Source organism: Podarcis filfolensis (genome assembly GCF_964270895.1).
Source record: "Podarcis filfolensis genome assembly, chromosome: 2".
Classification (NCBI taxonomy): Eukaryota; Metazoa; Chordata; class Lepidosauria; order Squamata; family Lacertidae; genus Podarcis; species Podarcis filfolensis.
In genome coordinates, this window is record NC_139605.1 from 5101722 (window position 1) to 5115922 (window position 14201).

A 14201-nucleotide genomic window follows, 5' to 3' on the forward strand; every position below is an offset into this window, starting at 1 on the left:
GGCTATGTCCAGGATATAGAGTGCAAAAGAGAAGAAGGAAGGTTGAAGAAGGGTAATGGGGAAGTCAGAGGTACAGAAATGAGAGTGGTTTGGAGGAAAATGCTGTTGATTTGGTTTGTCTCCTGCTGAAATGGGAGACTCCAAGCTGGGAGGGAGAAGACTGGTACATCTTACTGACTTTTGATGGTTAATAATAATTTTATTATTTGTACCCTACCCATCTGACTGGACTGTCCCAGCCACCCTGGGTGGCTTCCAACATATATAAAAAGCATCAAAAACATTGCAAGTTAATAATAATAATGTTATTTATTAGGAGGACCCTACCTTCTCCATATTCCCACACCTCTTTCCCTTTTGCTCTTAAAATCCACTCTTATGAATGCCTGCGAGGCCCGTCCCCAGGATCCATGTCCCCCTCTCCCAGTCTGGGGAGTCCGTCCTCTGTGCCAGATTCCCATTCAGTCCCAGATTCACCCCAGCCCAGCCCCCTAAGACCCTTTCCATGGTCTTCCAATTCCAGCTCCCTAGCCTCCCCCCACACTTTCAGAGCACTCATGGTAGATCAGAGAAAGGAGAAGAAGGCTGCTCAAGGAGCAAACATGCTTTCTGAAAGTGTGGCCTTCAAGGAAACGGTTGAGCCACAACCCCACATGTCGTTCAAATCATTTAATTCCCATTTAATCGGCCGTGCCAGCACTTGGGGGAAGCTAGCCAGGAATATGAAAAGGTAACCCAGGGTGTAGAGGGCAAAAGAGGAGGATGAGGAGGAGACAAGACACATCTTGTTGACTTTTGAGGGTTTGGAGGACCCTGCCGTATTCTCTGTCCCCACACCTATATCCCTTCCACTCTTAGAATCCAGTTCAGTTCATTTTAACCCTTAGAATCAAGCAGAAAAATAAAGTATTTTTGTCATGCTGTAGCTCCATTTAAATCCATGGGACTTAAAAACAATCCTGTGGTGCCTTAAAAGACCAACCAATTTATTCTGGCAGAAGCTTTTGTGGCCTATATTCAACAGAGGTGTGAAATGCTACCCTCAGTTATATGTATACTCAAGTTTTGGGGCAGAAGGGTTGTCAGTTGAATAAAGGAATGAAATACAGAAAAGTATATATGGTGATAATTATGTTGTTCACAGTGTTTATTCATACAGAGAGACGAAGTCCAGATTAACTTATCCCACTGATGCCAAAGAGACCAAAATTTGACTACCTCTAGATCTAATAATCTTTCAAACGGTCTTTTTCACTGGAAAGTGAACAGTTGGAAGAATATACTTTTTGAGCGCAAGGACACATTTGTCATCTGAAAGCAAGACTGGTGTAGATCTGTGCTCCAGCACAATTCTCAAAACAATCACATGAAATTTAAAAAAAAGTGAAATGTATTGGAAGTTCATATAAGGATGTAGCGTTGCTTCAAAGGGCGCAGTAACTTTGCTGGCGTTTGCTGCATCTAAAGAAGAGTCTGGCAGGTGGTCACCGTCCCTGTGCTGAAAAAAAGGTCACCCTGCCCCTAAATCGCCAAACTACTTGGGGAAGGGGAAAAAACCTTCCCTGAAACTGTCAAGATAACAAACAATCCTGTGGTGGGTTGGGGGGGGGGGGGTTGGAATCAACAGCGCTCCCTATCGGGTCTAGTAAACAAGGTCAGCTGTGTGGTTTCCTAAGGGTTAAGGAGAACTGAACTGGCTTCCTAGAGAGGAAGGAACTTGGAGAGAAGGGAAGGGAGCGGAGTCCTCCAGGGCAATACATGCCCCCACTCCATAGTCCTTCCTGCCTGGCTTTGGACTTGGGGGTGGGAGATCATCTGGGATTTGGTAAGTCGACCCCCACTCTATTTTGTGCATTTGGGGGGAGGGTGCAGCTGATCCATCCAGGGGACCCCCAAGCCCTCAAATCAGGGAGCGCAGATTCCCGCCCTGCAAAGCCAAATTTTGAAACGTTGGGAGAGGCTGCAAAGCAGGTCCGAAACATTTAGCTGACCCAAGCAGAATGCATTTTCAATTGCTCCCTGTTGGTGAGGACCAGATCCAAGACAGACGGTTCCCTTGTTTCTGCTTCCAGGATCTGGGAAATAGGACTGTCTGCATGGCAACAAACTAATAATAATAATAATAGTAATAATAATTTATTTGTGCCCCGCCCATCTGACTGGGTTTCCCCAGCCATTCTGGGTGGCTTCCAACAAAGATTAAAAATACATTAAAATGTCACACATTAAAAACTTTCCTGAACAAGGCTGCCTTCAGATGTCTTCTAAATGTCCGGTAGTTGTTTATCTCTTTGACATCTGATGGGAGGGCGTTCCACATTATTATTATTATTATTATTATTATTATTATTATTATTTATACGCCGCCCATCTGGCTGGGCTTCCCTAGCCACTCTGGGTGGCTTCCAACAAAATCTTAAAATACAGTAATGCATCAAACATTAAAAGCTTCCCTAAACAGGGCTGCCTTCAGATGTCTTCAAAAAGTCTGGTAGTTGTTGCTCTCTTTGACATCTGGTGGGAGGGCGTTCCACAGGGCGGGTGCCACTACTGAGAAGGCCTTCTGCCTGGTTCCCTGTAACTTGGCTTCTCGCAGTGAGGGAACCGCCAGAAGGCCCTCGGCGCTGGACCTCAGTGTCCGGGCAGAACGATGGGGGTGGAGACGCTCCTTCAGGTATACTGGGCCGAGGCCGTTTAGGGCTTTAAAGGTCAACACCAACACTTTGAATTGTGCTCGGAAACGTACTGGGAGCCAATGTAAGTCTTTCAAGACTGGTGTTATGTGGTCTCGGAGGCCGCCCCCAGTCACCAGTATAGCTGCCGCATTCTGGATTAGTTGTAGTTTCCGGGTCACCTTCAAAGGTAGCCCCCACGTAGAGCGCATTGCAGTAGTCCAAGCAGGAGATAACTAGAGCATGCACCACTCTGGCAAGACAGTCTGCGGGTAGGTAGGGTCTCAGCCTGCATACCAGGTGGAGCTGGTAGACAGCTGCCCTGGACACAGATTTGACCTGCGCCTCCATGGACAGCTGTGAGTCCAAAATGACTTCCAGGCTGCGCACCTGGTCCTTCATTCTTAGCATAGGCTGAGTTCCAAGAGGTATCAGGGGTAAGGAGTTATTTAGCACCCACCGACAAATTACTCCATAAAGGTGCTTGCAGAAAGCAGCTTCTTCCTGATTGCAGGCCAGCAGGAAATTGGCATTCTTGTTTCTAGGATGAAATGTGCACTAAATGAGAGGAAGAGGAGGGGACTGCAGCTCTTTAGGACCCCAAAGGATTCCTAAGTATTAGCTAGTTTCCAAATGCAGCTGCGGCTTCCTTCATAATTTCAATACACAGGGAGGCAGGGAGGAACCAAACTAACACCTCTGACATTTCAGTGCTCAGGTGAAATCATCTCACAGGCTGAGGAAGAGACTGCAAGTCTCACATGGAAGAATGCTGGGGCTCAGTAGTGGTCCATGGCCCATAGTTTGAGAGCTGCTGGCTTAGAAGGTGGCTTGTATAATTTACTTCATAACTTTCTTTCCAGGAGGGCTACTGCATCAGTATAATCAGGCCCTGGTTAGGGATGCAGGTGGCACTGATGTCTAAACCACTGAGCCTCTTGGGCAGCTCAAATCCTTGTGATGGGTGAGCTCCAGATGCTTTGTCCCAGCTCCTGGCAACCTAGCAGTTCAAAAGCCCGGCAGTGCAAGTGGCTAAATAGGTACTGCTGTGGCGGGAAGGTTAAGTGGTGTTTCCATGCGCTCTGGTTTTCGTCACGGTGTTCTGTTGCACCAGAAGCGGTTTAGTCACACTGGCCAATTGACTTGGAAAGCTGTCTGTGAAAGTGGAGATGAGCACCACAACCCCATAGTCAAATTTGACTGGAAATAATAACAATTATTATTATTATTATTATTATTATTATTATTATTATTATTATAATTTATACACTGCCGATGTGGCTGGGCTTCCCCAGCCACTCTGAGCGGCTTCCAACAAAATATTAAAATACAGTAATGCATCAAACATTAAAAGCTTCCCTAAACAGGGCTGCCTTCAGATGTCTTCTAAAAGTCTGGTAGTTATTGTTCTCTTTGACATCTGCTGGGAGCGCGTTCCACAGGGCGTGTGCCACTACTGAGAAGGCCCTCTGCCTGGTTCCCTGTAACCTCACTTCTCGCAGTGAGGGAACCGCCAGAAGGCCCTCGGCGCTGGACCTCAGTCTCTGGGCTGAACGATGGGGGTGGAGACGCTCCTTCAGATATACTGGATTGAGGCCTTAACCCTCCAGGGGTCCTTTACCTTTTTTTTAACCATTGAGATCCATCCACCTTTGCTCAGGGAACATTTTTCCTATTCTGACAATGAAGCAATTTTACAGAAGAACAATGTCTTGGCCTTCTAGGACTTGCTAGCACCTCTCATTAGGACAGACAGAAATTGGCAGAAGAGCAAAGGAGTTCCTGTGAACCTCTTGGAGACTTCCTGGGAGCACCGATGGAGGAGGAAGATTCCAGAGGACTTGAAGCAGGAAGTGGCCGGGATGCCATCGAGACTGGGAGCAGTAGAGGATTCTGGGAGAACACAGGGACTAAGGACACCCTCATCTCATATGTTCAGCCCCAGTGTTTCAGGCATTTCCTTTACCAGGAGACCAAAGGCCCTCGGGAGGTTTGCAGCCAACTCCACCATCTTTGCCATCAGTGGCTAAAGCCAAACCAACACACAAAGAAGGAGATCCTGGACCTGGTGATCCTGGAACAGTTTCTGACTGTTCTTCCACAAGAGATGGAGAGCTGGGTGAGGGAATGTGGAGCGGAGACCAGCTCCCAGGCCGTGGCCCTGGTGGAAGGTTTCCTCCTGAGCCAGGCGGAGGAGAAAAAGCAGGAAAACTGGCAGGTGAGTGCTCCAATCTAGAAAGCACCAAGAACTTCAAATATGATGAAGGGTACCTCAAAATTCGCTAGTAATTGCAACATTTTTTGAAAGCTTCCAAGGAAGGATATACAATAACCCTTAAGGTTTCTGCTTCTCGTAATGCCTTTTCTAATTTTTCTCCCCATTCCATGTTTTGAATTTTTATTGCTGTTTCAGGGGAAGGTTCTGTTTGCAGAGATGAGCAATGATTTCTCTGATAATGAGAGGACTCCACCAGACACCAGAAAGCACCCACTGGGTAAGCACTGCAGAAATAGATCCCAGTTTGCCTTCCTTGTTTAATTGCAAAATACTTCCATGGGCTCCTTTAGTGTTTGGAGCAGAAGGTACTTCTCTCCAGCCTTTTCCACAGCTCAAAACAACATTTCCCTGTTTTCAAATGTGGGGACATGCAAGTTGAGTTACGGACAAAAGCCCAAAGCGGGAGAGATGCATTTCCACACTCCTGAAATAAAAAATTGGAATAAAAAAACAGATGAGACTATTTCTAAAGCCTGTTTGTAGTTAGACATGCAATGCACTCTGAGACAAGCTTTCCATCAACTTTGTATTTCACAGGTGATGGGATGATGCTGGAAAGATCTCTTCAGCCATATTCTCTTCACAAAGGAGGGGAATCAACTTCTGTGGTACCACATCAGGTAGTGGGGCAAATCAGTGGGGGGAGAGAGGCTGGGGGCAGCCAGATTGCCTCTGTCCTCTCCTCTCTGAGACAGAATCAATTTTCTTTAACTTTCCTTCTTTGAAATGTGACCTGAACAAAAGCTTTGAAGGCCACTCAAGGAAACTTTAAATCCTGAGAATAAGGAACAGCTACCACGCGGGTGGCGCTGTGGTCTAAACCACAGAGCCTAGGGCTTGCCAGTCAGAAGGTCGGCGGTTCAAATCCCCGCAATGGGGTGAGCTCCCGTTGCTCAGTCCCTGCTCCTGCCAACGTAGCAGTTCGAAAGCACGCCAAAGTGCAAGTAGATAAATAGGTACCGCTCTGGCGGGAAGGTAAACGGCCTTTCTGTGCGCTGCTCTCTTTCACCAAAAACGGCTTAGTCATGCTGGCCACATGACCCGGAATCTGTACGCCAGCTCCCTCAGCCAGTAAAGCAAGATGAGCGCTACAACCCCAAAGTCATCCATGACTGGACCCAATGGTCAGGGGTCCCTTTACCTTTACCTTTACCTCGCCTTAACTATCCTTTTGGATGCAGCTAGAATTGTTTCTTAGTAGTAGCAGTACTATGTATGAATTTAAATAACACCTAATGCTAAGGTAAGCTTCTAAACAGTTGACAAAGTAGAAAAAGCCGGTACAGAAGTGAAGCAATTCCATTGAACCATTAAAATAAACACTCATAATTAAATTGTGCAAAAAAAATTATGCCATTAAAGCAACACAACAATTTATAGACAATGGACAACCTAGTAATGAGCTGTCTCTGAGGTGGAAATATTACCTTTTTCTTTTAGGATCCCATATTTTTTGAGGATGTGTCTGTACATTTCACAGATGAGGAGTGGGTGCTGCTGGATCCTGACCAGAGAGCTCTGCATAAGGAAGTCATGGAGGAGACCTGTAGGATCATGGCCTCTCTCAGTAAGGCTGTTTGTTTTATCTCTCTTATGAAAGTCAGATATTTATATGTGCGATGAACCTACAACATTGTGCTGGAATTTAGCAGCAGCACCTACGGCACCTAGTATTCTAACGCCTCTGCTGTTAACCTCAAATGGAAGATGGTATATTGTTTCGTCTCTGAATATGAGTCCTCCAATTTCCCCCTTCTAAACAATTAGCAAAGTGGTTTTGACTGCTCTAACCATTGGTCAGTCCTGCCCAGTGTTGTCTTCTCTGGCTGACAGCATCCCTCCAAAGTTCCATGCCAGCACATTGAACAGTTCCATCTAAGATCCATTAGATGAGCAAGGGGAACTGGATCTGGCTGGTGAGGCGGATAGTTCCCTGCCCTATGCATAAGCCAACTTTGACAGGTGGTCATTCATATCTGTCTATCAATCTTCTGACGACATTATGACATCAGGTGGCAATTAGAAAGGGGGGAATTCAAAGCCCCCTTGAAGGCCAGCTTTCAGCGCCAATCAGCTGATCAGTGTGGAAAATCCTTTCACATTTACCTGGGAGTTTCTAAAACACCCTAATGCAGCTGATCTTAGTTTTGGCAGATCTGCTGATCAATGCTGAGAAGGGAGCTGTTGGGATGCTGTCCGTGGCTCCCGACAGGTTGCCCAGGAAAGTATAAAGACAAGGAAAAGTTTCTTACCGTCCTTTTTTATTTCAGTCTTTACAGAGAGCTATAGAACCCAGACTCTTGGATAATGGTGTTGTCCTGAGTGAATCTCCACCCTTGCCTCTCCCACTTCCTCATTTGTCACTTCTACGGGCGCTACTACGTGCCCTCTGTCTTTGAGCTCTTTGCTCTCCTACTTTTAAGGCTCACCGGGTTCTGGGAGATGGTGGGTCTGGAATGCTTTCTAATGACAACGTGTCAGCTGGGTGTTGTTCCAGCTATTCCATGATTTCCCAGCTTTTCCCCTCATCTGCCTCTGAGCTGCTACCTCCCTCAAACCCCTGTTGCAAATCTATACTATCTCCCTCTTCCTCCCCCCCCCCCGGAAGGATTAGGATGGGGAGGTGGTTTCCACCATACCCCCTCTGCCCTGTCCCTGACAGGAGCCTTACTTGTGAAGGAGCAGTCAGAAGTACATTTTAAGCAGCCAGCTGGTTATGGACAGTCACATATTTTCTTCTCCACACTAGAAGTCATAGCTCTGGGGCTAATAGCCTCTCGGTCCACCTTAGGACCCCTGCCAGAAAGATCTGCATCACATCAAAGTCCCTTCAGTTCTTCCATTTTTACAACTGTTCCTTGGCATTGCTCAATAATTTGGAACCCATTTTCATCTTAAGGCTCTAATCAGTTTCTGTCTTCATTGCAGAAGGTGATGAATTGGAAACCAAGAATAAAGGAGACCACAATAATGTCTACACAGTGGGGGAACAGAATATAAATTTGGAGAGTGGAGAGAGATTCAGCCAGAGGTCCCAACAAAAAACTGACGGTGGGAAGAAACAGTATCAGTGCTTGGAATGTGGGAAAAACTTTAGCAGGAAGTCAAATCTCACTAGGCATGAAATAATTCATTCAGAAGAGAAACCGTATAAATGCTTCGACTGTGGTAAGAGCTTTAAAAGAAGCACAGACTTCCTTAAACACCAAACATTTCACACAGGGGTAAAACCTTATCAGTGCTTGGAATGCGGAAAGTACTTAAGTCGAAACAACCGTCTCGCTTCCCATCAAAGAATTCATACAGGGGAGAGGCCATATCCATGTTTGGAATGTGGGAAGAGCTTTAGTATGAGTGACAGCCTGACTACACATCAAATAATTCATACAGGGGAGAAACCATATCAGTGCTTGGAATGTGGAAAGAGCTTCAATTTAAAGCATAATCTCACTTCCCATCAGACACTTCACACAGGGGAAAAGCCATTTCAGTGCTTGGATTGCGGAAAGAGCTTCTCTCGGAACGACCGCCTCACTTTCCATCGAAGAATTCATACAGGGGAGAAACCCTATCAGTGCTTGGAATGTGGGAAGAGCTTCAGTTTAAAGGTAAACCTCACTTCCCATCAAACACTTCACACAGGGGAAAAACCATATCCATGCTTGGAATGTGGAAAGAGCTTCAGGTTGAAGCAAACTCTCGCTTCCCACCAAACGCTTCACACGGGGGAAAAGCCGTATCAGTGCTTGGAATGTGGGAAGAGCTTCAGGTTAAAGCAAATTCTCACTTCCCATCAAACGCTTCACACAGGGGAGAGACCATTTCAGTGCTTGGAATGCGGAAAGCGCTTCAGCCGGAGCTACCATCTCACGGCTCATCAAAGAATTCATAACGGAGAGAAGCCGTATCGGTGCTTGGAATGTGGACGGAGCTTCAGTCAGAGGGCCTATCTCACTTCCCATCAAGCAAAGCATGATGGAATCAAACTATGAAAGGAATAAATGCTGGCAAGTCATAGGTCCGGACAGGGCTGTGCTGCATGGTGTGCATCTGAATGCGCAGGTGTGTCCAGCTCTCACATATATCTCTGTGCGTTTGGTATGGAGTTCTGCTCTCCCCACAAATAACCTCTAACAGCAAGGCTACAGCATCTCTCTCAGTCCTTCTTTTCGTCCATTTCCAGCAAGGCATGAAGAAGGGTATTCCATTGGAGCTTTAAGCTACCCAACCAATGAAAATCTGGGATTTAAGTACAGTGGTACCTCAGGTTACAGACGCTTCAGGTTACAGACTCCGCTAACCCAGAAATAGTACCTCGGGTTAAGAACTTTGCTTCAGGTTGAGAACAGAAATCGTGTGGTAGCTGCGCAGCGGCAGCGGGAGGCCCCATTAGCTAAAGTGGTACCTCAGCTTAAGAACAGTTTCAGGTTAAGAACGGACCTCCAGAACGAATTCAGTTCTTCACCCGAGGTACCACTGTACTATTTTGGGCCAATGTATCCTTACGGGGAAGGGAGGGTCTCCCTGCATGAGTGAGGTTCATAATGCCTTTATTTCATTGTACTATTGTTTCCTACAAGTCCCTCTAGGTTTACTATTCTGTTCATATTTCTGGTTAGAAATGACAGAAGCCCCTGGTTAGAAATGACAGAATGGTTATCTTTCCTGTTTCCTGTATTTTTCAGGTTTCTTGAGTTTTTCTTTGGAGAATGCTAATATTGACCCTGGAGATCTCCATTCTTTCTTTTGATAGGAAAGATACAGTGCTGTATAGGGAAGCTTTTAAATGTGTAACGTTTTATTATGCTTTAAAATATGTTGGAAGCCACCCAGAGTGGCTGGGGCAACCCAATCAGATGGACGGGCTATAAATAATAATAAATATTATTATTATTATTATTATTATTATTATTATTATTATTTGCTAGTAATTAAACATTGCTGGCAACACACATTTAGTGTGCATTTACCCTAAACTTCCAGGACCCGTCACAGGTCATGATTTGTAGAGATGATTTGTGTCATGATAGCTGTACATTTCTCAGAACGAATCCTCACTGAATTCAATGTAATCTACAGATAATTGTGTCCAGAATTGCAGGCTGAATAGGCTAGTTGCAGGACTTTTAACAAAATATCCATCCAATTCTAGGACTATGGAAAAAGAATTCCCCCAGGACCCAGCTTATTTACTCCAATGTCTTATTTCCAGAAAGTGAAATAAAATAGAGAGATATTTAATGGACTGAGACCTGGGAGATCAGGGTTAAATTCTAGTGGAGGCACAAGCTGTTTTGGAGTTGTAGTCCACTTGGTCAGATGAATCATTCTTGATAATGGTCATCTCCAAGCTTGACTACTGTAAGTCGCTCTACGCGGGGCTGCCCTTGAAGCTGTCCCAGAAACTCCAGCGGGTACAGAATGCTGCAGCGAGGCTCCTCACGGGGTCCCTGCCATGGGAGCATATTCACCCAGTGCTTTTCAAGCTGCACTGGCTCCCGGTGGAGTACAGGGTCAGATTTAAGGTGTTGCTTTTGACCTTTAAAGCCCTTCACGGCCTAGGACCCTCGTACCTACGGGACCGCCTCTCCTGGTATGCCCCACGGAGAGCCTCAAGGTCCATAAATAACAACACCCTAGTGGTCCCAGGCCCTAAGGAATTTAGACTGGCTTCAACCAGAGCCAGGGCCTTTTCAACTCTGGCTCCGGCCTGGTGGAACGCTCTGCCTCATGAGACCAGGGCCCCGCAGGATCTGATTTCTTTCCGCAGGGCCTGTAAGACAGAGTTGTTCCGCCTGGCCTTTGGCTTGGAGCCAGTTTGATTCTCTCCCTCCCTCTCTTTCTTTTTTCTTTTCCTTCTCCTCCTGCGATGAGGCTACATTTTAATATTTTAATGTTCCATTATTTTAATGTTGTATTTTATTTTTGTTTTTAAGTTGTAATCATTCATCTTGTTTTTATTATTGCTTGTAAGCCGCTCTGAGCCCGGCCTTGGCTGGGGAGGGCGGGGTATAAATAAAAAATTATTATTATTATTATTATTATTATTATTATTATTATCCATGAAAGACTATGCAGTACTGCATTATCCTTCTATTTATTGATACCCTGCCTTTTCCCCTTATGGGACTCAAGGCAGTTTGTGGATAAGAACAAGAACGGCTAAACACAGAAAAGAACCATCTTTTCTTTAAAAAACTGTTAAACCATAAAAAAATAATGACAGCAAGAACAGCACAGCACAAGCCCTTTCATTCAAAGCAGTCAGTTCCCCAAAGTGTCGGAACAAGAAAGTTCTCACCTGCTGGATGAAGGGAATTGACTTTTTGAGTGTTTGGAGGGTTCTACTCGCTTCTCTCTCCCCAATCCCAATCCCACAAATATCCCTACAGCTGTTAGAATCCAGCTCAGTTCATTTTAAACCTTAGAATCCAGAGGAATAAATAAAATTACAGTGGAACTTTGATTGTCGAACGCAATCCGTTCCAGAAGACCGTTAGACTTCTGAACCGTTTGACAACCAAGGCGCAATTGCCGCTCGACAAATTCCCTTTTAAAAATGGAGAAACACCCCTTGGAAGATGTTCAACTTCTGAGGCGCATTCAAAAATGGAAACATTCACTTCCAGGTTGTTGGTGTTCAGGTTCCGAATTTTTTGACTTCCAAAGCGTTCGGCAACTGAGGTTCCACTGTATTTAGACATGCTGCAGCGCCACTGAAATCCATCAGACTTGGAAGACATTCCTGTGATTCTGTCAGAAGCTTTTGTGGCCTTCAGACCACTTCAACTGATATGCTTCCCTCAGCTCAGGGCCTTTCCATGGCATTTTGGCACCTGATGGCACCCGAACACTTGCCAGGGAAGAAAGGGTCAGTGGGAACAAGAGGGGAATAAATGTCTACATCGGGAAGAAGTGTGGGAGAATCAAATCAATCTCAACTGACAGTGCAAATGGCATGTGGAATAAACCTCAGCAGGAAGGCAAGTTTCATTATACATGAAAGAAATCACACAAAGGAGAAATCAAAGCAGTGCTCGAAACGTGGGGACAACTGCAACACAAAATCAGCTCTCGGCAACCATCAAAAATTGCACCTGTGGAATACGCCATTGAGGTGCTTGGAATGCGGAGACTACTTTGACAAGAAGTCAAGTCTCATTTTGCATCAGAGAGTTCACGCTAGGGAGAAACCATATAACTATTTGTCAAGAGCTTCAGCCAGAGCTCCCACCAAACAAGCGACAGCAGGGAGAAACCATATCAATGGTTGGAATGTGGTGACAACTTTGACAGGAAGTCGAGCCTTGTTTTGCACCAAAGAATTCACACAAGAGGGAAACCGTATAAATATCTACAGAGTATAGAGAGCTTTGCCTGGGACCTGGAATGATCCTGTTAGGCAAATAATAAATAAATAAAACACCATTCTACTTTTCTGATTTTGACACAGCTTTGCATAAATGCAAAACCTGGCGTCTGCAGACTAGGTGAAAGGAGCAGAGGGCCCGTTGTTGTTTAGTCATTTAGTTGTGTCCAACTCTTCGTGACCCCATGGACCAGAGCACGCCAGGCCCTCCTGTCTTCTAGAGGGCCCTTAGCAACCCTCTTAACAACAGAAGGGGGAGCAACGAGTCCAACGTTGCCCAGAGAGCCCTTAGCAACCCCTCTTAACAACGGAAGGGGGAGCAACGAGTCCACCGTTGCCCAGAGAGCCCTTAGCAACCTCTCTTAACAACGGAAGGGGAAGCAACGAGTCCACGCTGCCCAGAGAGCCCTTAGCAACTCTCTTAACAACGGAAGGGGAGCAACGAGTCCAACGTTGCCCAGAGAGCCCTTAGCAACCTTTCTTAACAACGGAAGGGGAAGCAACGAGTCCACGCTGCCCAGAGAGCCCTTAGCAACGTCTCTTAACAACGGAAGGGGAGCAACGAGTCCACGCTGCCCAGAGAGTCCTTACCAACACCTCTTGACAACGGAAGTGGGAGCAACGAGTCCACGCTGCCCAGAGAGACATTAGCAACCCCTCTTAACAACGGAAGGGGGAGCAACGAGTCCACGCTGCCCAGAGAGCCCTTAGCAACCCCTCTTAACAATGGAAGGGGAGCAACGAGTTCACGCTGCCCAGAGAGCCCTTAGCAACCCCTCTTAACAACGGAAGGGGAGCAACGAGTCCACGCTGCCCAGAGAGCCCTTAGCAACCCCTCTTAACAACCGAGGAGGAAGCAGGGAGCAACGAGTTCTGGCCAGAGAGCCCTTTAGCAACCGTCTTAATAAGAGAGTCTGAGCCTCAAGGAGCAGGGAGGGCGGAAAAATCGAACTAAGCACAACCCCCCCAAAAAAAAAATGGGGCGCGGGGGGCGTTGTGGAGACGGTTGCAGGGCAAAAATAAGGCAGTGCCGCAGAGATAGCCAACAGCAAGGGAGCAAGTGTGGGTTGGTGCTTAGATAAGAGCCAGGAGGGCTGGTGTTTGCAAGGCCTAAAGAGGAGCCTGGCGGACCAGGGTCCCTGCGCTGAAATGGCGCGCCCGGCCTCTGAGTTGGAAGTAGGCAACCAAGCCCAGAAATCCTATGGCGTGCTTTAACCAGTCCAGTCCTATAGGTCTAGGAATCGGAAGTTTGAGACCCTGGAGCGCGTCCGCGCGCATCAATGAATGAATGAATTTTATTATTACGGTCACAGACCAGTTCCGGCTCACTTACAATATCAGGAAAATCACAAAACACAAGAGGAATACATTGAATTGCAATTGGGTATAGCAGAGACAATACAGATATAGTTGCAGTTAAAAATATATATTAAATCTTGATCACTAAAGTATAACCTAAAATTGTCATTTAAAACCTTTTTGTAGTACAGCTTGTTCCCTAAGTTTTATGGCAGTCGCACAGAATTTCGCGCGCATCGATGCCTTTAAAGGGCATCCCCACCCACCAACCAAATTTTCCAAAATTATGCGAACTGTAGCTTCCCTCTCACAAGAGGCACAATTCCCAGCAGCGCCTCTAACAAACTACCGCTCCCAGGATCCTTTTGCAAGGATAACGTGCGGTGTGAATTGTGTGACTTTGTTTCGCCCGTGCCCAGAACCCTGTTCAAAACACCCTTCTGTGTTCAGGGGGTGGCTCCTCCTTGCCTCCTTCGTGGACAGGCGCAGAAGGAGGTGATCTTGCCCTTTGATCTTCCCCAGGACTTGCCCCCTGGCTTTTCATAATGTTTCCGGAAAAATCCAAGGGCTCCCTTGGACAAAA

The 14201-nt window shown here is 46.3% G+C and overlaps 2 protein-coding genes and 1 long non-coding RNA gene across 5 annotated transcripts in view; 2 read left to right on the forward strand and 1 right to left on the reverse strand.

Annotated features, from left to right (window-relative positions):
- LOC310757403 overlaps positions 1 to 14201 on the reverse strand; it is a 103897-nt gene that overhangs the window by 58822 nt on the left and 30874 nt on the right. The gene's annotated exons all lie outside the window — the stretch shown is intronic.
- Positions 1 to 14201, forward strand: part of LOC310756634 (uncharacterized protein) — an 820367-nt gene that overhangs the window by 11194 nt on the left and 794972 nt on the right. The gene's annotated exons all lie outside the window — the stretch shown is intronic.
- On the forward strand, positions 1625 to 9846 carry LOC310756741 (uncharacterized protein). Its single transcript, XM_083601388.1, has 6 exons — positions 1625 to 1825; positions 4397 to 4890; positions 5086 to 5167; positions 5488 to 5570; positions 6391 to 6517; positions 7879 to 9846. The coding sequence occupies exons 2-6, from the start codon at positions 4489 to 4491 to the stop codon at positions 8940 to 8942; spliced, it is 1758 nt and encodes a 585-aa protein (XP_083457514.1). The 5' UTR covers positions 1625 to 1825; positions 4397 to 4488; the 3' UTR covers positions 8943 to 9846.

Coding starts and splice junctions, on each gene's coding strand:
- LOC310756741 (XM_083601388.1), top strand. CDS start 4,489: ATGGAGGAGGAAGATTCCAGAGGACTTGAAGCAGGAAGTGGCCGGGAT. Junction 5,168..5,487: donor CACCAGAAAGCACCCACTGG/GTAAGCACTGCA, acceptor TGTATTTCACAG/GTGATGGGATGATGCTGGAA. Junction 5,571..6,390: donor CTTCTGTGGTACCACATCAG/GTAGTGGGGCAA, acceptor TTTTTCTTTTAG/GATCCCATATTTTTTGAGGA.